General features: G+C 41.2%; 1 protein-coding gene across 1 annotated transcript in view; it reads left to right on the plus strand.

Annotated features, from left to right (window-relative positions):
• Positions 1–26,125, plus strand: part of LOC133375583 (cadherin-19-like) — a 219,632-nt gene extending 193,507 nt beyond the window's left edge. Inside the window, exons 13-14 of the mRNA XM_061607330.1 lie at positions 20,975–21,088; positions 26,078–26,125. Coding sequence (XP_061463314.1) covers positions 20,975–21,088; positions 26,078–26,125 — 162 coding nt within the window. The remainder of the gene's footprint in view (positions 1–20,974; positions 21,089–26,077) is intronic.
• The last annotated feature ends 1,121 nt before the right edge of the window (positions 26,126–27,246 follow it).

Genomic DNA, 27,246 nt, shown 5'->3' on the forward strand with positions numbered 1-27,246 from the left:
AGATTCATGAAGTGGGCAAAGCTGACATTGCAAGCACTTTGTAAAGGGGTGAGATCTCCCTTTGAATTCAAGCCTAGGAATTTATAAGGAAGAAAAAAGAAGACCAGATAGGAAGATTGGTATCAACAATACAGACCTTCCCCTTATAGGAAATAATGACAGGAAAGTGATCACTTCCCAAAATACTTTCCTGAGAAACCTCCCATCCACAAAAACAGCAATACCTCTTGAAATAATCCCCAAATCCAAATAAAATAGATGGCCAGTATGCAAATCAAAGCAAGTAGGTGTTCCATCATTAAAAAGAAACCCAAATCAGCATCATCACAAAATTCCTCCAAGGGTTTCCCATTACTATTAGTATTACGACTGCCCCAGAGAGAATTATAGCTATTAAAATCTCCACAGATAATGCATTCTTGACTTTCCAAGGCTTTTCCAAATTAGAAAGGCAAGGAAAGGGTGGTGGCAGAGTGGACCGGAACACCACCATAATTCATGAAGATATCCTTAACTAGGAGCATGGATATGATGAGCATCAGATTCTTGTGACATAATTTCATGTTTGTTTAATACGTCTCTTAAGAAAAAATGGGAGGAATAAATGTCAAAGTACAGAAAGTAAAGGGACAGAGAAGGAGCTAGGAAAACACACTTTTTTTTGGTCTGATTTTAGGATTCCATTTGCTGGAAGACCTCAGGTGTAACCTGCAACCATGTTAGTCACTCTATGGGAAGGTTCTGAAAATTTATTTTCAGCTTGTCACCATGGGCACCGTAAAATGTTGCAAGAACACAGTTGTGTTGGTAGGTGTAAGTAGAAAAAGATGCATCAAATGACAGAAAAGGGTAGTAGAAAGGTAAAATTAATTATCATTAATAAAGTATTATTAATTAATTAATTAATTTACAGTATTTATTTATTTATTTGATCTATATCCTGCCCTTCCTCCCAGCAGAAGCACAGGGCGGCAAACAAAAATACTAAAAACTCTTTAAAACATCATAAAAACAGACTTTAAAATATATCCGAACAACACATCTTTAAAAACATTTTTTTAAAAAACTTTAAAAACATTTTTTTATATATATAAAGAGATTTCAAAACATATTAAAAAGCAATTCCAGCACAGATGCAGACTGGGATAAGGTCTCAACTTAAAAGGCTTGTTGAAAGAGGAAGGTCTTCAGCAGGGACTGAAAAGATAACAGAGATGCCGCCTGTCTAATATTTAAGAGAAGGGAATTCCAAAGGGTAGGTGCCACTACAATAAAGGTCCATTTCCTATGTTGTGTGGAATGGACCTCCTGATAAGACGTTATCTGCAGGAAGCCCTCACCTACAGAGTGCAGTGGCCGACTGGGTATATAAGACGGTTGTGATGCGTCCTTCCCTGGCTCTCCCTGTCAGGTTCCTACCTGCTCGTGGTTACTGCCTGTCTCTAGGCACCACCAGGGACTCCACCAGTCCGGACCGCTCTCTCTTATGTTTTCTCTCCCCGCTCTAGCACAGATCTCAACAGATCCCCCTGCTAGGCAACCACCAGTAACGTCCCAATACTAGTATTCCCAGAGACTCTGAATACTGGTATTGTTACTCTCTTCACCGCTGCCACCATTTGTTACAGTTACCCTTCAGCCTTGGTCATTACCTTACCCTCCCTTCTGGCCTGTGAAACCCCAGCCAAGGATCAGGCCTTTGGTAAACCAAATTAAGTATTTATTACAGATAACAAAGCTAACAAGATTAACAAGATTTCTTCTTAAGGCACATAAGCATATGGTTTTACTCAATACTAATCCGAACTCCACCTCCCTCCTGGTAAACAACTCTCTAAAATCCCACCAAGCAATCTACTCTTTCTCTTCTCCCCCCAGATTCCACAATTCACCACCTCACATTCACCCAGATTTACCTGTCATCCTTTCATTTATACTGTCAGCCATTTTAAACATTCAGCCAATCATCAAGCATTCTATTGCCCATTCACTCCCCCTCCTCTTTCACTACTTACCATGTATACTCTAAACAACCAGCACTTACCATATATACACTAATATATAGGAACATCACAACGGTCTTTCAGGTTTCCTGGTCACAAGCTGTATAGGGCTTTGTACACCAAAACTAGAACCTTGAACTTAGCGCAGTAGCTAATAGACAGACAGTGCAATTCTTTCAGCAGCAGAGTGACATGCTGGCAATACCCTGCCACAGTGAGCAGTCTTGCATTCACATTTTGTACCAGCTGCAGCTTCCGGACCAACCTCAAGGGCAGCCCCACATAGAGCATATTACAGTAATCCAGCCTGGAGGTTACCAGTGCGTGGACAACAGTGGTCAGGCTATCCCAGTCCAGAATTGGCCACAGCAGTCTTACCAGCCGAAGCTAGTAAAAGGCAATCCTAGCCACTGAGGTCACCTAGGTCTCTAGCGACAAAGATGGATCCAGCAGCACCCCCAGACTACAGTCCTGCTCTTTCAGAGGGAGTATGACCCCATCCAAAGCAGGCAACTGACCAATTATCCAAACTCAGGAACCATCAACCCACAGCACCTCCATCTTGCTAGGATTCAGACTCAGTTTATTGGCCCTCATCCAGCCCACCACCGAGTCCAGGCAGCAGTCCAGGGCTTGCACGGCCTCTCCCAATTCAGATGTTATGGAGAAACAGAGCTGCGTATCGTCAGCATACTGCTGACACCTTGCCTCAAATCTCCTGATGACTGCTCCCAAGGATTTCATTTAGATGTTAAACAGCATGGGGGACAAGACTGTACCCTGCAGCACCCCACAGCACAATTGCCAGGGGGCTAAAAGACAATCACCCAATGATATTCTCTGAAAATGACCCTTGAGATAGGATCCGAACCACTGTAAAACAGTGCCTCCAATACCCATCTCACCAATTTGGCCCAGAAGGATATAATGGTCAATGGTATCAAACACCCCTGAGACATCAAGAAAGAGTAGCAGGGTTGCACTCCCCCTGTCCTTCTTCCAATAAAGGTCATCCATTAGGATGACCAAGGCCAATTCAGTCCCATAACCAGGCCTGAACCCAGACTGGAATGGGTCAAGATAATCTGTTTCATCCAAGAGTGCTTGCTGCACCACAGCATGCTCAATCACCTTCCCTAAGAAGGGGGGGGCATTTGCTACTGGGCATTAGTTGTTGCAAACCAATGGGTCCAGGGTGGGCTTTCTCAGGAGCGGTCGGATCACCACCTCTTTCAGGGCAGCTGGAACCACTCTCTCCTACAGCGATGTGTTGACCACACCCTGGATCCACTAGTCAAGTCCCCTCAGTAAGCTTTAATAAGCCAAGAAGGGCAAGGGTTGAGGGGACCCATTGCTGGCTGCATCATTGCAAGCACCTTGTCCACATCATCAGGTAGCATCAACTGAAACCATTTCCAAGAAGTTGCAGCAGATGTTGCACTGGACACCTCACTGTGGACTAAAGTAGATGTGGATGGGACATCAAGATTGCTCCAGAGGTGAGCAACTTTACCTGCAAAGTGCCTTGCAAATAATTCACAATGGGCCTCCAAAGGATCTAAAACTCCATTTCCTGGAGTTGATGTCAACAGATCCCTGACAATATGGAAAAGCTCCACTGGGTGGCTACTTAAGTATGCAATGGTGGCAGGGAAGTGGGCCTTCTTCACCTTCCTCACCGCCGCACAGTAGGCATGGTTATGATGTTTTACTTGTGCCTGATCAGCCTCACAGCATGTCTTTCACCACTTGTGTTCTAGCAGTCATCTAGCCTGTTTCATTGCCCTTAGTTCACTGGTGTACCAAGGTGCAAACTGAGCTCCGCAATGCTGGAGAGGGGGCTCAGGGGCAGCCGTGTCAAGAGCCCGACGCGCCTCGCTGTTCCACAGTGTGACAAGGGCTTCAACAGGGTCACCTACCCTATCTACTGTAAACTCCCCCAGGGCATTCAGGAATCCTATGGTCTCGGGGTGGACCATCTTAATCTGTCCACCACTCCTGCAATGGAAGTTTGGAGCCATAAGTCTAAACTTCACCAGGAAGTGGTCTGACCATGACAATGGGGTGACATCCACCCCTCCATCTCCAGACCACCTCTTCCTCCACCTGGAGCAAAAGCCAAGTTAAGGGTGTGCCCTGCCCTATGCATTGGCATGGTGACAACTTGAAACAGCCCCATGGTCATCATGGAAACCATGAAGTCCCAAACCAGAACACTAGAGGCAGCCTCAGCATGGACATTGAAATCACCCAGGACTATACTACAGCCAAGACAGCCTCCCCCAAGTTGGTCAGAGAAGCTGCCAGGCAGCAGGGTGGACGGTACACCAGGAGCAACCCTAGTTTATTGTCTTTTTGGCCTGACAGCAGGTGCAGGCCCTCACAGCTGGCTTCAAGACAGAGTGCTTTCCTGTTAACAGAGATGGAAGTTCTGTAGACCAAAGTAAGTTCCCCCCCCATCCCTGCACCCTGTGCTGGTGTTGCACCAAGTATCCAGGTGGACAAAGCTGGGTCAGATCAATTCCTCCCAGCTCACCCACCCAGGTCTTGGTAATGCACGCCAAATCGGCACCTTCATCCAGAATCAAATCATGGATGAGTGTGGTTTTATTGTGTACTGATCTGGTGTTAAACAACACACACAGGCCAGTAGGCACAGCAGATGAACAATAAGGAAGCCATTCATAAGAGGAGTGGGAGAGAGAAACAAGGAGTAGATATACTTGCCCTCATCTTCTATAGTAGTTCATCACCTCCCCATGGCCATATCTCCCTCTACCCATGATCACTGAAATTGGGGTGGCATCACCCACATTCCTCCTTAAGACTCCTACTAAACACATGATATGGACCTAACAAGAGCCCACCAACAAACCTACCTGAACCAGTTATCCCAGTAGGCTTCTGAGAGGATTGGGAACAGTCAGACCCACTCACTTGGAAGTAAGTCACTTTGTTCATGGGGATAACCAACACTGCACTGTAAAATGAGATAAGTGTATCTGCCTGAAATGTCACTGGAATGTCATCACAGCATATGAGAGAGACTGGTTAGGTTTTAGTGTTTCATGTCTTAGGAGGGACCTTTCCCATTATATTGCACTCTTGACATGAATTGCCACATCTTGCATCTACCCTATTCAGTATTGTGGCACTAAGCTGTGATTTGATACTGCAGTATCTTTTCCCAACCTCTTCACCTAACACTTACCAGCCTGCCCACTCTTGGCTCATAATGAGCCTGCTCTCTTTTATGTCCATCAGTATGCTGTCATGTTAGCTACAATGGTAAATGACCTAAAATAGCTCTTTAAAAAATCCTGTTGGACTCCTACTATGAGGAATGACTTAAACTGTTCTAATTATTTTGCTTGAAGGGCATTGTATTGTCTGCCCTTAGATCACTGACAATACATACTTTTAAATGTTTTTACATTCTGATTTTTTTTTTGAGGGGGGGGAGCAAAAACCTTAAAAGATTTAAATCAGTGATAGCCTGGGCTGTGCACAGTAACTCTTGACATTACAGGTAACTCCCAGGTGAGTAAGAAACCTGAACCCATCTCAGTTTTTGATGGTTCCTGGAACTATAATAAAATCAGATACTGAATGGAAAACCTGTGCAAAGATGGAACTTAGACCCTAATGGCTGTCCCTGTTTCTTTACGCTATTCATGGGTAACAAAACAGAGAGGGACATTTTCAGGGATGGGGGATAATAGATGACACTTTTGAAAAGACAATCCCCCCCCCAAAAAAGTAAGTGGTACTAGGGGACAGACAGGCTACACTAAAAAAGAAGGGGGAAAAGCAAGACAAACAGCATGGCTTTGGGGGGGAAATGCCTCTCCCCTACCCTGCCCATCACATACAAAGTATGTTTTTGTATCATTGGAAAAATACTAGTGCCTAGGTGATATATATTAGCTAATAGGATTCTTATTTCTCCTCCCAAATAGCACAATATGAGAAACTTACATTTTTGCAGAACAGAAACCGGCAGCCTGCTGTAACTGGTCTCTGCAAAGAGAAGAACAAAGAAAGACTAGAGGTCTGCAGCAGTGCTGGGGTAGTAAATAGGTGTCTCCCCTACCGTCAGTAGATTGTAAGGAAGCTATTTCCACATGCTATTTTTTCTACCCTTTTCTCTCACTGTTCTCATCTTCTTCACTGAAGAGCTGTAGCCTGGTAACCCTTGCACACAGAAGGTCCCAGGTTCAATCCCTGACATCTCCAGATAGAGATCTCTGTCCGAAATCTTGGAAAGCTGCTCCTACCGGTCAGAGCAGACAATACTGAGCTAGATAAACCAATGATCTGACTTGGTATAAGGTAGCTTCCTTTGTTCTTGCCTGACTCTGTCTTCTTATTTTGGCAGCAGCAGTAGCACTTACATAGCGGAAAAGCAGAATGACAGCCCTCCAGAGCTGTATGGCCCAGTACTATGTCAGACTGGGTGATAATTGTGCTAGTGTCATTTCTCCACTGCCAACCACAACCCCATCCCAAAGAAATAATGTTAGTGGGCTTTGATGTCCAGAAGGTAGAGGATAGGCAGTGCATCAGCTGAGACTTACTCTCTGCCATTTAACCTTCACTCTTCTTACCATTTCTCTCACCATTATCTCTCTCACTCTACCTAATGCATGAAGATGGCCTAGAATAGGGTGAAGGGACCTTTGGCCTTCCAGTTGCTGCTGAACTACAACTCCCATCTTCCCCATCCATTGGTGGTTCTGGTTGGAGCTGATGGGAATTAGAGTCCAACATCTGGAAGGCCAAAGGTTCCCCAACCCTTGTCTATAACATATGGGAAAAATCCAAATTAATTCTTAACTTCCTTGGCTCTGGAGCTGTATAATGTTAAGAAAAGCTGGGATTGTGTTTGTTTTTAATATTTTATGTGAACCAATTCTTCAACTGGGGCTGCCACATCTAAAAGGGGCAAGGCCACACAATGGTGGGGCATTTCCACACTCACTCACTCAGACACAGAGAAAGAGCTCTCTCTATTCAGAACAGAAGGAAGGGTAAATATCCAATTCTGGCATCCGATGAAATGTGAGCACATTTAGAGGGTGTGTGTGTTAAATGCAGGATAGGCCAAGCCAGTGCAAACACGGACTGAGCAGGAAGACCAATCAGTTCCTTGTGCATTGTAGATTTTTGAGGGGATGTTTACAGAGACCTTTTGCAGTCACCATAGGAGGCACTAGTGGGCACACTGGCAACCCCTGGTTTAATCTAACAAGCCAGTGTTTTCAAATGCAAATAGTCAATAAGAGTAAAACTATATCTCCCAAAATTCTTCATGTTGTGAATTGTTATACTGTATAAAGCCATTCACAGCTGCCTCTCAGCATTTCGGAACACTGAAAAATGGAGGGTTGGTTTTTCTGCACTCCATAGCCTAGTGAAGCCTCACCACCAGCTGGCACCCCATTCTTTCAGCTGCTAGACAGGAACAATCATTGCCACTAATTTGAGATGCTGACAAACCAGCAGCATTTCAAAGCAGGAAATGCTGAAACTCTAACCCCCTCTGGCCACTGCTCCAATCTGTCAATTATAAAATTTAATCCAGGACAGCTTCTGTATGCCAATTTGATTTTTTTTTTGGAGGGGGGTTCAGAAAGCTAATATGAGATAGAATGATAACAGTATGGTAAATGTGGATGAGAATGCCAGCTACCTATGCACATTTTATAAGAGTGTACATCTGCTTTTGTTCAGAACATTCCTTTCCAGTTATATAGCACTATTCTAATGAAAGCCAAGCATATGTGATAGAATTTTATGGCTGCTTTAATTGCTTAGTTAAACAGCAGTGGCTGGCCTCCCACACTCAGCAGCCACAGTACACTGTGAGATTCTTTCTTTCTTCATGCTAAAAAAGTATCAGCGGCGTTTTTCTTTTTTTTTAAAAGAGGCAAAATGTGAGAACATTTGAACATTGGATTTCCAGTATCCAAAGGACATGTTTAGCCTTTGTAAACTACATTAGCTGAGTTTAATGAGATATCTCTCTGCCACCTTTTATACAGTTGAACACTCTCTCTTGTTTGGCTCCCTTTTTGCCCTAAGTCTCCATGATTCTGTCTGTAATTAGTTCTCTTCCTTCATGTCCTATTACTGTTTCAATGTTTTCACATGGGAAAACTTCTTGTCTGCTTTTCCTTTCTCCAAAGGAGTCTCTCAGAGCTATCTTCTTAGCCTGCTGCTATTCTCTCTCTAAACTAAGGGTCTTCAACCTTTTGGAAATAAGTGAGCATATTTGGAATTTTGAGCAAGTGCCATGACTGCCAGTCACAAAATGGCTATTGTAGGGGACATGCCATAACACAAAATGGCTTCCACATCTAAAAGAGCAGAAATAGAGACAGGACCACATAATGGTGCAGGCATGCCCACCCCATCAATGCATGAAGAGAAGGCACCTGCATCAGCCACCACCATGTTGTCTCACAGAAGGAAGCTCTTCACAGCTTTCCTTTGATTGGAATGGAAGTAAGAGTGGATGTCCAATCCTGGCATCCAATGAAATGTGGGCAAGTGTTCAATACAGGACAGTGTAAACAGAAACTGACCAAACAGTCTTTCTTGGACTGAAGGGATATTTATTAAGATTTGTGGATGCCATTGGACACACTAGAAAGCACATTGCCACCCTTGTGTGCTATATTGGTGATATCTGCTGTAAGCAGGCACTTCAGCACATGCCGTGGTTTTCAATCTCAACTATGTGTTGATGACACCCAGATCTGCTTCTGTATGTCAGGACTTTCTCTCCCCAAATCTAGTCCCACATTCCAACTACTTCTTTCATATTTCATATTTCATATTTCACTACTGTTATACTGTAATATATATATATTTCTTGTTGAAATTTGGGAAGTCCCTAACTACATAGTAACTACCCCCATGCAAGGAACTTTCCCTCATGACTCTTCCATAATGTAACCGCTCTTGCTTCCATCAAACCCTTCTTCAAAGCCCACCTTTTCTGTGCAGCTTTTGCATAGCCCTTCATATATTACTAAAGCCAAAATTTCCCCTGTCTACCCCAGGCTCCATTCCCTTGCCCTTTCTCAGTTATTTTCCTTTTGACACTTTCTTGATTGTAAGTGCCATAGGACAGAGAACTGTCCTTTCATTCTTTGTAGACCACAATGTACATGGATGCCACTATATCAATCAATAAATAATACCTACAGTAATACCAACAGAGAAACTTGTGCAAACACACACATCTCGGGAAATGAGAATGCTGAATACACAATCCTGGCCATGCGTGGAACCTACTGTATTTTCCAGAGCATTCTTTTACCAAAAGATGATTGCTTCTAAATCTGAAGCAGTGAAGAAATGGCTATATACAATGACTATAAGGTTTCCTCATGACTCCTTTGGTAAAAACAAGAATAGCAAACAACATAAACAACATAAAAATTGATTACATCATCTGGGTATGTGACTGCAGTGACTACTCCACACAGGCTTGCTGATAGACAGATGCTTCTTCAGTGCAATGATTCACTAGCCATGACAGTGAAGGGAAGAATGAGTTACTATAGCAAATCACAGTTCACATTGCTTGTGAAAAGTCTACAGGTTTCAAACCTAATCACTCACTCTGTTTCCCTTTCAGCCACCATCCATTTTCACTTCTATGGAGGTTCTCAGAGTTCATATGCATGGGACAAGAATATCTGATCTCTGAGATAGCTCGTGTATGCTACCATCACCCGTCCATTGTGACATATACATCCTGCCCAGTGAGTAAGAAATTATTGCAGTGTTAGGTACATCCTCTCGTCTAGATGCTTTAAAAATGCCACACATAAAGCTGTATCCAACACTGTGCAAGCGGATTTATGCTTGCTCAATGGGACTTCCCCTTCATCTTCTCTCCCTGCAGAACCCCAAAATCTGCTCCAGAGGTCCCCCAACTCTCTGGAGCAGATGTTGGGAGCATGCACAGGGCTACAGAGGGCAGAAGAGGAAGGGGACGTTTTGCTGTGCACACGGAAATCTGTTGCAGAAACAGAACAGCAGTGTTGGATACAGCTCATGTCTATTTACATTGGGTTGTACATCAGTCCTACTCAGAGCAGACCTATTGAAATTAATGAACATGGCTAGTTTAGGCCTATTAATTTTACTGGGTCTCCTCTATTTATTTATTTGTTTGTTTGTTTGTTTGTTTGTTTGTTTGTTTGTTTGTTTGTTTATATTTCCATTTGTAGACCGCTTACTATCTGAAAGATCTCAAAGCAGTTTACAATAGAATACAATAAAAATGTCAAATTAATTTACAAAGCAAAATACATGAACAATATCCATATACATAAACACAGTATAAAAGCCAGAGGAGGCCACAAGGGACCCAAGTGCAAAAGATTCAAACACTGAAATTCCTTGCATGGGCCTCAGGAAGAATGTATTTGCAGCTGCTACTCTAAGCTCTGATAAACCAGGCAGGTGATGGGGATTTAGCACCCATCAACAACGCTAATGTGAGCAGGGAAAATGGGGTCCAAAAACTGTCTGCTCCCTGGGCTTCTGTGCTGAGATGTTTCAGTTCCTCCATCCAGGGCTTGGCATGCACGGCCACACTCCAGTCTAGGAAAACCTCAGTTGGAAACTGAGGTTGTTTTTAAATTGTTTTTAATGTCATATTTCAAGACAGTTGTAACCTACCATGGGACCATTCAGTGAAGGGCAGGTAATAAATGACTATGATGACGGTGGTGGTGATGATACATCATATTGACTCTACTCCACATCTGAGGCCACTATGAACAACTGATTTGGTATAATTATTTTTAATTAAACTTTGTGAAATATAGTGTCAGTCATTGTATTTCTGGGGGTAAGAGCAGATGAGGAACGATAATTTTGCATTTGTGCACGTTCTGTTTTGTTTTATCCAAGAAAATTAAGCTTATTTCATTTCTCCCATCCTTTTTTGTGAAATGAAAATCCATAATTCCTTTTTTACCCTCTGCACATGGATGAACTGTGCTATAAACAAGAATACAGGATATTTCATGGGCAAATGATGCAGTTTCACAAGGGCAGGCACATATATCAGAAGTAGAAAAACATGTATATTGAAAGGGGAAATTGCCTCTCTCATTACAACGTAGAACTGTGGTCCTATTCTATTCTTGTCACATTTCAGGAAATTTCAGCATTCTTAATAAGAACATGTAACATATGTCTGTCCTATTGGTAATGTTGTAGTTTTCACATTGTCCTAGATATGTCACCCTTGGTTAGAATGCTGTGAACTTCTCTAATCTGAATTAATGAGCAGATTATGTCCAGCTAGACTGGAAAAATTAATAACCTTCCATAGGTGGGGATAATTGGTGTATCTATAGAACAGGTTTCATGTAATAGATATGCTTTAGAGAAATAGATATTTTCCCCCTATAAATATCGGCAGCTTTAATACGTTGATAGGAATAAAGGTTTGTTCATGCCGTTAGGCAACTTACTACTTCATGTCATGTGAGATCTTTAGTGATTGGTTTCCTATAACCTTCTGGGCACAATTCAAGGTGCTGAATTATACAGACCTATGAAGTCCTGTTCAGTCTCTATAATTCTACTTGCCTGGGAGCAAGGACTATTTATAAATGTAATCATGAAATTATCTTTAATTATACAAGGAAAACAGTGATACTTGTTACAGGGAATCCTTGGGAAGGAATTTACTACAGCTTAAGACTGGCCTGTCTGTCTTTTCCAGACTGAGTTTTGGGCTTCTCTTGGTTGATTGGACTTAAGGCCTTTTCCAAGAAACTGAACAATTGATAGCCTCTTTCACGATATATGCATGCAATCTAGTTCTTTTTTAACAGAATTAAGTTTAATGATAAGAGATTGCATCAAGGTCATAACATCAAAAGGAAATAAAACTAAGGGCTGCATATCGAAGTGGATGTGATCAAAATATAAAAGTGGATGTGGCACATACTGAGGGTTTTGTTGAGGGGGTGTCACAAAAAACTTTTGATATTGTTGGGCTAAAATGAATTATGGAAGAAATAAAGTTGATTTCGGTTTATTTGCCCCTAACATGACCCCCATCCCAGGAAGCTTTGCAGGAAAAACTTTGGTTCAGAATGCAAACTGAATTCAGCTTTTCATATGCTCAGCGAGCTTTAACAGATATGTGCCAAAGGATGAAAAACCTTTGTCCCAGCAAGAATGTGTTTTGCATTTGTTTTGTGCTCTGCCTATGTTTTAATGTTCTATCCCTACTTGCTTTGAGATCTCTGGCTCCAGCCTTTATCTCAAGGCTGTAGCAGTCTCCAAAATCTGATTTACAAAGGGGCAGCCTGCCCCAGGCAATTTCGCCCATGTCCCCTTCCTCTCCTCCTCCCCCTTGTCATGACCTTTATGCCACCGTGGAATTTCTTTATGCTTTATAGAGTTCATCCCCCTGACCTGTAGCCCCTCCTCGAGGGTATATAATCTGAATCCCTTTCAATAAACGGGGTTCCCATTTCTGGAAGGCATCTGGCTGGACAGGTTTGGGTCCCCTTTGTCAAAGGTTCTTTGTTGTCATTATTTCCTGGGTCTCTGGCAGTGGGTTCATGTGACTCAGCTCTGCACTCTTCCCGGGGTGAGTAAGGTTAAACGGACAGCTCAGAATTTTAGTTTTGACCTAACAATATCACAGAATATAGCAGGAGACCCATGGAAGTGGTCATTTTTTTAAAAAGCATTTTCTTTATTATTTTTTTTAAATGACATTTTGGGGGGCACAAAAGCTTTTTGGCTTCACAGTATCACAGGGGGAACTATAAATATTCTATGCTAGCATATTTGACAATTTCACAATATCCTTTTAAAAACTTATTTGAGAAGAGGAAATTTTGAGATATGGTGATGGGAGGAAAGGAACACTTGATTGATTCTCTCTCTACTTCTTTTCCATTAGAAATGGTCTCACAGTGACTTTCCCCCCTTAGGAGTATCAAGATATGCTTGCAAAGAAAAAATATGCATTTGATATCCTTAGGGTAATGGGGAGTCACTTTAGGTTAACCTTCACAAACCTAGTGCCTCCAGATGTTTTGGACTACATCTCCCATCAGCCCTGACCATTGGGTATCCTATCAAGTGCTGGTAAAAAATCTCTTCAGTGATAATAATATGCATAGCTATCCATGGCTATAAAGTACTGCAACAACAGAAACTGTATTATATTGGGAGGAAAATCATTCCTCAATATGAGTTCTGTTGTTCCCATTGAGCAGACTACATCCCTGATAGTGTGTGTGTGTATGTGTGTGCCTGCATTATTCCCATATAAACCTGTCCAGGCCCTATGTTTCACAACAGGAGCCCTCATTAGGATCCCACCACTATGGAATTTACAAAAGGTAGAGATGGCCATTAACTTGGATAGCTTCTCAAAGAAGACATAGGAGGTGGTATCTCAAAGGGAGGGGGTTGACCAAAAACTTAGATCACATGGTCAATAGGAGTGGGATAGGAGCTGGTCTTAAAAGCCAGCCCCTCCTCTAATTCTTCCTCTTTGTGTTTTTCTGTTGTGCCCTCCCTCCCTACATACATACAATGTGGGCTTGACGAGTCACCTGTTAAAAGGATAAATAGGATTTCCCCCCCATTGGTTCTTTAAATGCCATTGGATTCCATCCCATTTTCCCCTACTTCATGCTGTTGGGATCAATTTGTATGGCTTTTAGGGGAGAGACACATTTTGGTTCCTGTTGGGCATGGAGTATAGGCAGGTGATGTAATTCAAGAGAAAAATCTCTAGGTATACTGAGGCATTATTGGGTGAAGGGCACCCTCTACAGATCTGCCAGTGCTCAATGCCTGATAGGACCTGGGAGGGGTGCCCCTTCAACTTGACATGTGCATCTGGGTTGAAAGTGCACAGCGGAGACTTGTGCACAGGTGGGGTACATACCCAAGGACCACCTAGCAAGTCAGTTCTTTCCCATTCTTTACTGGGAATTGACAGCCAGCAGGTGTAAAACATGTTCAGTAGTCTGGAGGGAACTTTCCCTACCAGAATTAGTTAAAACACTCACCTGCACCTACTTTCTGATTTAGGTTAATCAGTTTACGTTTGAATGCAGTTCCTCCAAATTGTTATATTTTAATAAATATCACCTTTCCTCTAATGTGACTCTCCTGAGTCTTATTTCGGGAGTGGATGCAAACAAGGGGAGAAAGTCTATTATGTTGTTAAACCTTATCTGTCTTTGTAAGTGTTTGCTAAGCAGAAAGACAAGTATTCTTGACAATGATAGCTCTTATTTAGGAGTATTTTGGAGGATGTGTCTTTTAGTTCTGACTATTTCATTTCTCTATTCACTCTATACCCATTATTCCCCCCCCTCTTATTTAGATTGTAAATCGCTTTGTAAACTAATTTGGAAAACATTTTTTTTAATGGAGCATAGACAATTTCATGGAGGATGGAGGATACTTGGCTACTAGTCATGATGGTGTATTACCTCCACTAACAGAGGAAGTATGCCTGAATACCAGTGATCATGAGTCGAAAAGTGTTGTTGAGCTTGTGGCTTTTCCATAGGCTTCTGGGAAGAACAGAATGCCGAACTAGAAAGGGCTTTGGTCCAATCCAGCATACTGTCTTATGTTCATTATCTTTTTTTCAGTTAGAAAATCATGGATGCCCCTTATTCTGGCATCATATCAACAAAGCACTCTGCTCAAAACACCAGAGCTCTGCAGCTTCCCTCCATTTTAAAACTTTGGCCTGGCTAGTCAAATGCTCAGTTCATAACCTAGCATCATTTCATGCTGACAATGTGAGAAACCATTTTTTCCACCCTGCGGTAGCCACGGGGCAGAGAGCAATTTATAAATCTATATCCACCGCAGCCAATATCATTTCGTCGTCTCCCAGTTATCTAACTTTTCTCCCAGGACTGAATCAGTCTTTCTTGTCTGGCATATTTCTGAAGTAGGCGTTAACGGAGTTGTTTACACAAAAATCCTTTAAACCAACCATCTATCTCAAGTATAAATTATACATGTTTGGGATTGCATTGTTTGTTCAACCAGTTTCTTCAGGCATTCTGTGAAAAAGTATGTTATACTAAATGAAGCTCAAGTTTAAAAACATTTGCAGAGTCACAGTAAATGAATATATGAATATTACAGATAATAGTTCACCAATACAGCTGGTGAAAAGTTAATGGCAAAATTGTATTCCCAAAGGGTTTTATTATTGCCATTAAACACTGATATTTGAATAGTGCTGCCTGAAAATTGTGTCAAAAGGTCCAATTGTTTTGATATTTAAGAAGGGTTAGTTTGGAAAATGCAATTTGAAAAGAAAAGTAATTTGTGTAGTTATGCTATTTTTAGGTCTGATGCTGTAGATTAATAGCAGGAAGAGAAATAATAAATCAATGATAACTAAAGGCTACAAATGCACAAAGTCAATATCCTCCCCCACCCCACCAGCTTTCAACAAGAAAAAAAAAATAGATGCTAAAACAATATATTTGGCTTCATTCATGAGTCCTTTCCTTTAGGTCTTTTTTTTCCGTTTTCAATGTTGAATTAATTCAGATTGCCTGAGGAATATTGAATATTAAATTCTATTGTATTTTGTTTTCACTTTTAGCAAAACTTTTAATGTTTTACCTACATAACTTGGAAATGTTTAACAACTTTGTTCTTTAAAAAATCAACATTTAGGTTCTTCTTCTACATAAATAAATGCCATTTTTGCAAAAAAAGAACAAAAAGGTAGATCTTTTTTTAAAAAAGAAATACCTGTAGTATTAAAAGTTTGAAGTATTTTGTGAAGAAGTTACTCTTAGAGATACTGAAAAGCCCATTTACAATAAGGAATTCAACTACTACATTAATATCCAAACATTCACGGGGAACCTGGTATTCCATAACAGTTCAGAACTCTAAATGTAACATTAATTATTTATCAAGGATGAGCAGCCTCAAAACTGACCCCCCAAAAAAACCCACAGTGCAGTTTTGACAGTTTCCGTCCACCATCTTGATTCAAAATGCTGTCCAATTGTATCCAAACATAACCTGCTCCTTAGTTGCAAGAACCATCATGCAAAATTTGGTTACAATACCTCAAGAGGTGTCCAAATATAAAGAGAACAGATGGATGGTCAAATTTTCAAAATATATGGTAGATGTGTACATAACCATAAACAATCTGCAACATATCCATTCATTGTGTAACTAAAAATCACTCAGCTGAACTGTAACTGAAAGTCAGTTCACACTCCCCTCTCCCCCTCATACTCCTCTAACTTTTGAATCACTGTCACTAACTGATTATCAGTGGTTTAGTACTGGAACTACCATAGAGCTTTGGCTAGTAATTGTTTGCCATCCTTCTGGAAAATCCAGTGGTAGCTAACCAGAGCTTGGAAAAGTTACTTTTTAAAACTACAACTCCCATCAGCCCCAGCCACCATGGCCACTGGATTGGGCTGATGTGAATTGTAGTTCAAAAAAGTAACTTTTCCAAACTCTGTAGCTAACTACATTTTGACCATGTTCCTCCATTCTTACACAGTAACATGTAAGTTTTCTGGTCCTCCTGAACAGAAACACTTGAGTAAAGTTTCCTTTTCAAAACAACTCATTTGATCAATGAAAAGCTCATGTGACAACAAAGCAAAAATGAGGAGCAATAACCACTAAAATAGCAGAAAGAACTGAAATGAAATACACTTTTTCTGAGTCCAGGCCGATAACCAAACTCTGTCACTCGATGATAGCTTGCCTGTCTGCAATTGTCTTACAAAGTGGCCCTGGGGATTTTACTACAGGTACAACCTTGGACCATGTAGGAGAGTGCATCCAAACTTCTGTTGAACATTTTTCCTGCCCACTAGGCAACCACTAAGGGGGCAACACCTCCCTTTTTACAATATAACTAAGGGTCATATGCATAGTACCTTACCAGACTGAAAGGTACAGACTCCCTGTTTAAAACCAACAAGGCATTCTGAATTTGTGTTTAGATTAGCAGCCACCACACCTATATATCTATTGGTAGCTTCCCTAGAATATTCTTGATCAAATACTATTTTGTTTTTAGGAGATCAAAAACAATAATTCCACTTCCAACTCTGAAACACCTTTTAGAACTATTGTATTTATTCTGAGAAGAGAGAAGGAAAGTACGCTTCTTGCTTCCCTGGGACAAGCTTTTTAAAGGACCACCTCCTCTTATATGAACCTCCACAGATATCTTCACCAAGGTCTGCTCTGGGTGCCAGCCATTTAACATTAGGCATATGGTAACCAAAGAGACAAGGGCTTTTTTTTTTGTAGTGGTGTCCAGATGTGGAATCTCCTGCACAGAGGCATCTCCCCAGAAGCACATGTTATAGGAAAAACCTCTCACATGCCTTTTGGTGAGTCAAAAGTTGAGTTGCTTTACTGCTTACTATATAGTCTGTTTTTTAAAAAAAGATTGTTACATAAAAAATCTTCTATTACATTTTCAAGGTAGAAAATTTATAACATTCACAGTGGTCCACACAGTGGCCATAGCACCGGCAGGAGTGTCTGGTCATAGCAGATTTCATGAAGATACTTAATTTTTATCACAACACTTCTTCACATAGTCAAGATAATTTAACTTCCAGAAAGTTGACAAAATTGTACTTCTATCTTTTCTTCTCACAAAATTATAATTGATTTTTATGCTCTGGAACACTTTTACTTTTTAAAACATAGTCAACAGAGGCTTGTTAAGAAAACATAAAATCTAATGTCATCAGCATTTCCTTCCTCCCTGTCAAAGCGTAAAGTTCAAAGTAATTGTAATGAGAGACATTGATAGCCATACTGAAAATGTCAGCAGGATTGTTGATATCTATTATAAAAATGCACAATAAAATCAAAACTTAATTGAATAAGCAAAAAGCCCTCTTCTTTAAAATGCTGTGGCAGCCTTTTGTGATATATTACAATCTATTCACAGTTTGTATAACAATACCTGCTTAAGGTCTCTCAAGACTTTATAGATTTAACATGAGCTATGATAATAAGAAAACTATTATTTTACAGATGCATTTGGAGGTCTCAGTCTTACAGAGGTGGTAAACCTATGTCTAGACTGTCCTTTTCAGAGTGAAGCTGGGAGCTTACATGACTGAATGAGGCTGTTATTTTTTAAATAAAATAGCGCATAGCATACCAGATGCTAGAAAGATGGGTTCTAGCTATCCTTCTAGTCTTGCTCATTCTCCCAGCTGTAAGGATAGCTTTGGGTGGAGGACAGCATCTTTGGGACCCAATCTACAACCCAGACACAGGTTTACCACTGAGTTATCTGAAGAAGAGAGAGAGATGTTTTGAGGGGAAAGCCATGAAAGAGGAACACAAAGGAAAGCACTGTGGGGGGACCTTTGGCCTTCTAGATGTTACTGGACAACAGCTTCCATCATTCCTCACCATTAACTATGCTAGCTGTAGCTGATGAGAGTGAAGTCAAACAACATCATCAGCGCCACAGATTCCTCATCCTTAGATTAAAACAGGGGCCACCAAGCTTTTTGGACTAGAGAGTACATTTCAAATTTTGAGAAAGTGCTAGGGGCACCAGTCACAAAATGGTTACCATAAGGGCATGGAACAACACAAAATTAGAGAGTAGTCATGTTGAAACTTTTCCATAATTGTGTTTCCATACTAGGAAAGACATGACCTGTTGAATTTTTGTTTGCTATACAGCTATTAAGGCACAAGAACCAAAGCCTAGGCTGCCACCTTGTACCCATGTACTTGGAAGTAAGCCTCATTAAACACAAAGAGAATTATTTCTAAATAAACGTGTATACCATTGTACTATAAGATTACTACACAGTAAATGTTTAATGAATGCCTTGTCTTTAGCATTGTTCTATGCCTAAACCTCTTTGCAAAGTTTTCACATTTGCCTTTCGGGGGCAGGAGGATTCTTTAACACTCACCCACTCTTATTGTGTAGGAATATTAACAGAAAATAATTTCTAGGCACTATCAGATCTCAGGTGAACCCACCATAGGAAAGATGCATCCTGATTGCTAGAGGAAAAGAAAGAGGAAACATAGAAGACCAAGACCTAGAAAAAAAAGACAGAAGCAGGAAAGTGCACTAAAAGTGAGGGCAAAACAATAGCTCTTTAGGACCTCAGGGATTCCTATCACCTGGTATCCAAAAACTTGTTTTATTTATTTATTTATTAAATTTATATCTCGCCCTTCCTCCCAGTAGGAGGCCAGAGTGACAAACAAAAACACTAAAAACAGTCTACAAAATCTTAAAAACAGACTTTAAAATATATTGAAAATAACCTCTTTAGAAACATATTATAACAAAACAACTTTAAACACATTTTTTTAAAAGTTTTAAAAATATCTTAAAAAGCAATTCTAGCACAGACACAGACTGGGATAAGGTCTCTACTTAAAAGACTTGTTGAAAGAGGAAGGTCTTCAGTAGGTGCTGAAAAGATAACAGAGATAGCACCTGTCTAATATTTTAGGGGATGGAATTCTAAAGGGTAGGTGCCACAACACTGAAGGTCCACTTCCTATGTTGTGTGGAACCGACCTCCTGATAAGATGGTATCTGCAGGAGGCCCTCACCTGCAGACTGTAGTGATTGACTAGGTATATAAGGGGTAAGACAATCTTTCAGGTATCCTGATTCCAAGCTGTATAGGGTTTTATCCACCAAAACCTGAACCTTGAACTTGGCCCAGTAGCTAATGGGCAGCCCGTGCAATTCTTTCAACAATGGGGTGACATGTTGGCGATACCCTGCCATAGTAAGTAGTTGCACTGCCGGATTTTGCTCCAGCTGCAGCTTCTGGAACAACCTCAAGGGCAGCCTCTTGAGAGCATTACAGTAATCCAGCTTGGAGGTTACCAGTACATGGACAACAGTGGTCAGGTTATCCTGGCCCAGAAACAGCCACAGCTGTCTTATCTGCCAAAGCTGGTAAAAGGCACTCCTAGCCACGGAGGTCACCTGGGCCTCTAGTGACAAAGATGGATCCAGAAGCACCCCAGACTATAAACCTGCTCTTTCAGAGAGATTATCCAAATTAGGCAACTGATCAATTATCCGAACCTGGGAACCACCAACCCAGTCTTTCCCAACCAGTGTGCCTCCTGATGTTGTTGGACCACAACGCCCATCTTTCCTGACCATTGGCAATGCTGGCTGAGGCTGATGGGAGTTGTGGCCCAACAACATCTGGAGGCACACTGGTTGGGAAAGGCTGCACCAACCCATAGCATCTGTCTTGCTAGGATTCAGACTTTATTGGCCCTCATCCAGCCCACCACCAAGTCCAGGCACTGGTCTAGGACTGGCACAGCCTCTCCCAATTCAGATGTTACAGAGAAAAAAACCTGGGTATTATCAGCACACTGCTGACACCTCACCCCAAATCTCCTGATGACAACTCCCAAGGGCTTCATGTAGATGTTAACAGCTTGGGGACAAGGTGGTACCCTGTGGCACCCCATAGTACAACTGCCAGGGGGCTAAAAGACAATCAATCACAGCTGTGACTTTACTAGTTGCCTATTAACATTGACAGGCAGGAGCAGTCAGGCTGGATTATTTCACAGAAATTGCTTAGGAGGGTACCTGCACATTTTACACCATAACCACCTTTCTAGGAGGGCTAGAGCAGAGATTGAAAGTAATTAGCTACAAAAAATGAATTACTTGTAATTTATTACTTTTTTGAGGAACGAGTGGGTAATTTCTTTACATTTTAATTGTAACAGAATGAAAAGTAATGTTATTACTTTTGAGGAGTAATTGTCATGTTTCCAGCATTACTTTTGGTGTTACGGGGGGGGGAGTCTTCTGCTCCTCTGATTTGTGGATGAAAATCATGTGCCTCAAACTGGGCTTCTGTGCAGCATTGCTCTTCCCTCTGTTTTTGTGTGTTTAGGAGGTGACAAAGGAGGAGGTGAGGAGGAAGATGGGGATGGAGTGGAGAAAACAATGGTTAACAAAATGGAGGGTGGTGGAGAAGAATGGAGTGGAGCAAGAAAGGAACCAGAGGGCAAGGACATGGATGAAGGAGGAGAAGGAGGCAGCAGTGGAATAGAGATAAAGAACTGTGGAGGTGAGAGTCAATGATGTGTGTGTATTAATACTGTGTTTGCACATGGCATGCAAAGTGGCCTCTGCTGCCCTGCCTGACACTTGCAGTGTTTTAGCTATTCACACCCTAGGGGAAAATATTTGCTTGGATGGGTGTCTCTAAGTTGGTGGTAGGGCAGGGTCCAGGAGGTGGTTGGGTGAGAGAGATGATGCTTGCTGGGTGAGAGTGTGTGTGTGTGTGTTGCACTTGCCTTGATGTGCAAAGATCTGAGTAGTGGCCTCTGCCTCCCTCCCCACCTCCCTTACCAGAGAGACCACCATTGCTATCTTATGGGTAAAAAGAATTATTCTACTACCCTCTGTGTGTATGTGTGTTTATTTTTAATGTTGTTTTAGGCTACTTAGGTGTGTGGCATCCAAGGCTAGCACCTTGTAGACACTCCAGGTTTTTTTTCTTTTTTTAGTAACTTGACTGTAATTGTAGTGATTACTTTTGATTAATGGTAAAGTAATAAATTCCTTCCAAAACAATTGTAATTGTAATGGTAATTTATTCATTTTGGGGGGCATGTAAGTGTAATCTTACTTTCAAAGAAAGAAAGAAAGAAAGAAAGAAAGAAAGAAAGAAAGAAAGAAAGAAAGAAAGAAAGAAAGAAAGAAAGAAAGAAAGAAAGAAAGAAAGAAAGAAAGAAAGAAAGAAAGAAAGCTCAGATTCTGGGCTACCTTTGTTACACCAAAAAATGGTTCTTTACATCTGGAGGAAGCTCCAATAATTCACCAGATGGGAGACCAAGATATAAGACAACACCTTTATTGATTACCAATATCTTTTGCAAAAGGAGACTAGGTTGTTCGGCTCATGCCTGAAAACCAGTCTAAAGCATTATTACACAGGTACAAGTGATATATGCTCTCAAGCCCTCCTAAGATAGCCCCTCCCGTCTTGTTAGTAACTTTCCAAGTTTCTCCATCGTCTTGCATTGAGCCAGCGCCCTGGCCTTGATCGCTCATCCGTGCTGTACCTACCTCCCCCTCCTGACACGATACATTCCAGCCATTATCTACTCAGATAGTATCCCATTACATGGGATGGGTAAGCTAGCTTTTAAGTATCAAACACCAAATGAACATTTGGCATCCACAGGCACCTCAGGAATTTTGTTTTTCTGGTTCTATGTTATGTCAGGTTAACACATTCTATACTGTATCAAACTAACACTACATACACTACAATTCCCAAACTATGCCTAATTTCATTACACCTGTTAGAGGCATCACTGAAGGCCTTTGAGGATCCCATGGTGCCTCCTGGTGACAGATTTGTGACCCCTGGATTAGAGCATAAGTGAGCAGGGGAAATTGAAATATAAGAGAAATATCACCTCATTTGAAATATGGTGTTGGAGGAGAGCTTTGCGGATACCATGCACTGCGAAAAATACAATTATTTGGGTGTTAGAACAAATTAAACCAGAACTGTCACTAGAAGCTAAATGATGAAAACTGAGGTTGTCATACTTTGGACACATCATGAGAAGACCTGATTCACTAGAAAAGACAATAATGCTGGGAAAAACAGAAGGGAGTAGAAAAAGAGGAAGACCAAACAAGAGATGGATTGATTCCATAAAGGAAGCCACAGACCTGAACTTACAATATCTGAACAGGGTGGTTTATAACAGATGCTACTGGAGATTGCAGATTCATAGAGTTGCCATACGTCGTAATCGACTTGAAGGCATATAACAACAACAGAAAAGTATAATTTGAAACATCACTGGGGCATCTTGGAAGACATGTCTGCAAGGCAGAGATATATGATTTGAGACAAAGCTATGCCTTTTGGTACCAGTCTTCTAGATCCTGACAAATAGTCAAAATGGGAATAAGTGCCACCACCGGAGCAGGTCTTTATAACCAGGCTTATTAGCTCCTGGCAGGTTTAGGTTGTACACTCTTTCTTACAGGAATTCCTTTTCAGTCAGACAGCTTTGCTATGCATACCAGAGAGCATACTAGAAGACACAACCGAAACAAGAGTTGCCTTAAATGAGAGACACACTGAATCGAGTACAGGAATGACTGAGAGGGGAGACATCTTTTCTCCTGCTCTGCAAGAAAAGAGTCATGGGTATGTCAGCAACATTTGTCTAGAAAAAAAAAAGGTCTGCATCAGGGGTTCCTAAACAGTGGTCTGTAGACCAGTGGTGGTCTGTGAGATGCCTGTAAAGATATAATTAAAAATCATACAGTATCTAGCACAGTGCATTACAATTGCTACAATAAGCAGAAAAATCATAAAGTGCTGAGCTGTGACCCCAGGTCTTTTATTGTTTATCTGTTGCTTCATGCTTTTAAACTTTGTATGGTTTTTAAAATTGTATATTTGTTTTTAATGTTTAGTGTTTTTAATTTTTGTAAACCGCCCAGAGAGCTTTGGCTATGGGGTGGTATATAAATGTAATAAATAAAAAAATAAGACCCTCAACAATTTTCAAGTGGTCCGTTGGAGAAAATGTTTGGGAAGCACTGGTCTACATCCATCTTAAAGCTGCAATTTTATGCAGACTAACTTGGGGTCACTTTAAAGTTATTGGGATTTACTTCCAAATAAATATGGACATAATTCTAGTTAAACTTATGTCAATTAATTGCTTCCCACGAGTATCTGGACTTATGTTACTGTAGGGTTGGACCAGTGAAGTACACTCTGAAAGGCTTGGTCACTGAACACATACCAAAGTTGTGGCACAATAATACAAACCAGCTCAGCATGAGACCCTTAGATTTTTAACCTTACTGTGTATTTCAGAATGGCCAATTTACTTGCTTTGTATGATCTCAAACAGAGACTGAGCTCATGCTGAGATGGTGCCTCAAATAAATACACAGTGCCCAAACTGCCCTGCCTTATAAACAATCACAGCAATCTGAAAATCAATTTGATGCCTGACAGTGAGCCAGTGTAGCTCCCTCAGGATACTTGCAACATGCTGAGGCCACTTAGTGTGAGTAAAATTCGGACAACAGCATTTTGTCCAATTTGAAGTGTGCGGACCTTTCTTCTTTTCCCCAGAATGGCTGTAAAAGAAAGTATGGTGAAAGTCTAACCTAGGGGAGAAAGCTCAAAGCATTGGCCATCATTTCTGCATGAACAGTTGCTGGCTTTAGTTGATACCTAGGCAGATGATATTATTCTGTCACTTGCCACTCATAGTGCAGACATCCTAGAGGAGAAAGAAAAAAGAGGAAAATTCAGATCAACATCACTGTGAAGACCCTGAAGACCATTGTTGAAGAAACCCTCCAGGCTTTCATTATGCTGCTCATATTCAAAATTTCAATGTTTTGATACTGAAATATGGGTGTCACAACTGAAATTTCACTAAATATTGATTTTTGACTGTGGAATTTGACAGTTTTGGTTTTTTTTGCTACAAAGGGATGCTTCCTGATTGACTACATTTTTTTTTTAAAAAAAATCAGCCCTAACTGTTATGTATATGTATATGTTGCTTTAAGAGAGCCTGCAAGATTTAGTTTCTTTTCTCCCCATGGAGACCTTAGTGCAGACATTGGAGATATGGCTGTATGCCATGTTGCTCCTCAAAAGTTAGTGTCTTATTATGTATGGCAGTAATAAATAACCCTGTTTATGATACCTGAGTATATTGTGTGTTGCCTGAAGAGCAGAGCCAAGGCATGGACTACAAGCGGATCAGGTAAGCTCGCCTCCATGTTAATAACACCAAGGAGCCATTGCACTAACAAGATTCCCCAAGGCACCTTCCGATTAGACTGTGAACACATCAGTCACCTACAGCAAAGCATTTCCATTGGCCATACCTGGAGGGGGAACGGGTTGATCTGCCGATCAGTTGCGAAATCTCTTTGAAGCAAATTAAAAAAGAATGCACTCAAGCTGCTCTCACCAGGTTTTACAGTAAAAAGGGGCAGGGTTTGACTAGCATCGTGTGCCCCTGTTTTCAGGAGAGAGGTGGAGACACACTGGAAACAACAGAACAGGGAGTGTGTCTCTACCCTTAAAAGCACCAATTAAACAACCCAATATAGTCAAAATATGAGAACATCAGAATGAGTAAAACAGGAGTCAGCACATTAAAACCAAGCAGCAGGAGACATTCATTAAAGGCCAAAAGGCTGGCAAAATAATAAAAAAGGCATCTTAACAGCATGCCTCAAGTTTAATTTAAAAGAGTCTCTAAGAGAAGGTGCCAGCCAAGCCTTTCTGTTGAGGGTTCTCCCAACAACGGTACATTCAAGGGAGGCAGAAGACAGGTGGTTGGCCTCATGCCACCAAGTAGCCTTTCGATATTCCAAGCCTCAAAAGCAGCCATAACAACAGGACCAGACGTCACTTTGGCTGCATCCATCTCTCATTCTGTCAAGGTAATAGCATCTAAAGCAAAGCAGATACAAGCAATTTTATCTGTAGAATGTAATGCAAATTGGTCACAACAGCACTCTGATGGATCAACCTGATGATCCACCGCACCTTCATTAAGCAGGCCCCCAAGCACTCAAAATAGCTCAACCGGCTAACTTTGAGCAGACATACCGGTGATGCACAAATACTTCTCCCCACCACCTCCACCATCACTACTACAGTGCAGACTCTGGGTTCTAAACTGTATTCAGTCTTATTCAAGTTTTCCACTATCTATGCTCTAGATATTAACCTTGCCATTTAATTACCATTTAACTATGGAATACAACAGAACCTGAGACTGTTTAAGAACAATCATGTCTGTAGCCTGATCAAGCAATAATCAGTTCACAATCCAGATAACCAATCACATGTTGGTTACATTTATTCTGAAAGAGCCATTTCATATAGTGACTATACCAACTGGCTCTTTCAGAATAAATGCAAGTCACCCTATCATTGGATCATCTAAATCTAACTCCTTTTTCTTCTTTGTGAAAGGATGATGAGGATCATTCCCAGGAAGAGGGAAGGTACGTAATGCCCTAGGCCCATCGGATCTACAGTTACATATGCATTTCCAGTTATGTATCAGCAACCTAAGTTTTACCTAAAGCACATTTTTGCTGTTTGGTCAGATTTTATTTCAAAGAACTTGTATCAGACTAAATATTTGTTCTGACTCCAAGAAGAAGAACCTGTGAGATTCCTCACCCACCACCCACCCAAATCACACCATCTGATGACTGTCACCTTAATAGTATATTTGGGTCAGATAGTTGCATTATGGATTTCTGCTTGTCACCTCTGTCTGATGACCCAGAAGAATGTAGTACAAAGATACACAGCAAGCTAATCAAAAGTCACATGTTTTATTTAACAGAAATAATAATTTCGGTTTGTTTCCAGAACTGTAACAAAAGGTTTGACTCAGGGGAAGTGCTCCCTGTTTCAGCCCATTATCAATAGGAGCAACCCCATGGTTTCTCATCTCGTTCAGTGTTTCTTCTTGTATGTTAGGCTCATGTCAGATAGCTGTTGACATAAAGATCATTTCTCCTTCATTGGATCAGGATTCATCTGCTTCACCTGATCATGGATCAGTTTTTGTAGTTTTGTTTCCTTTTCCAATGATCTGCATATATATAAACACAAAAGTATAGAGTTTCCATGGCTACAAGAAGTGACAATAAACATCATTGTATTAAAGACTTTGGGGATACCAGTGCTGAGCCATATTTTGGGGCAACGTGTCTGGGACAGAGATGCCTCCCAGGGAAATTGTAAGCAATGGTCTCAATACAGGCACAGTGTATATCAGGGGTGGGGAACCTTTTGCAGCCCCATTCCCTTCAGGGCAACCAAGGGCTACATGCCAGTGGAGAGCAGACCCAGAGGCAAAAGTGGAAAGAGTAATGAATGTAAGTTTTCCCTTTGTACAATAGGCTAATTTCTACATAAACTTGCACAGAGACTCATCTTATCCTCCAGACAAGCAAAAGGCTTTATCTGAGTTCAAGGACACCTTCCTGCCAGACAAAAACACTCAATAAGATTCTGAAGGAAGGCCAGTGAGGGGTGTGGCCTGAGAAGAGGGGGTGTGGCCTGGGGAAAGTTCTGAAGACTAGACAGAGAGGCCTGGAGGGCAGGATTTGGCCCCCAAGCCTGAG

This window comes from Rhineura floridana, chromosome 1, assembly GCF_030035675.1.
Source record: "Rhineura floridana isolate rRhiFlo1 chromosome 1, rRhiFlo1.hap2, whole genome shotgun sequence".
NCBI lineage: Eukaryota > Metazoa > Chordata > Lepidosauria > Squamata > Rhineuridae > Rhineura > Rhineura floridana.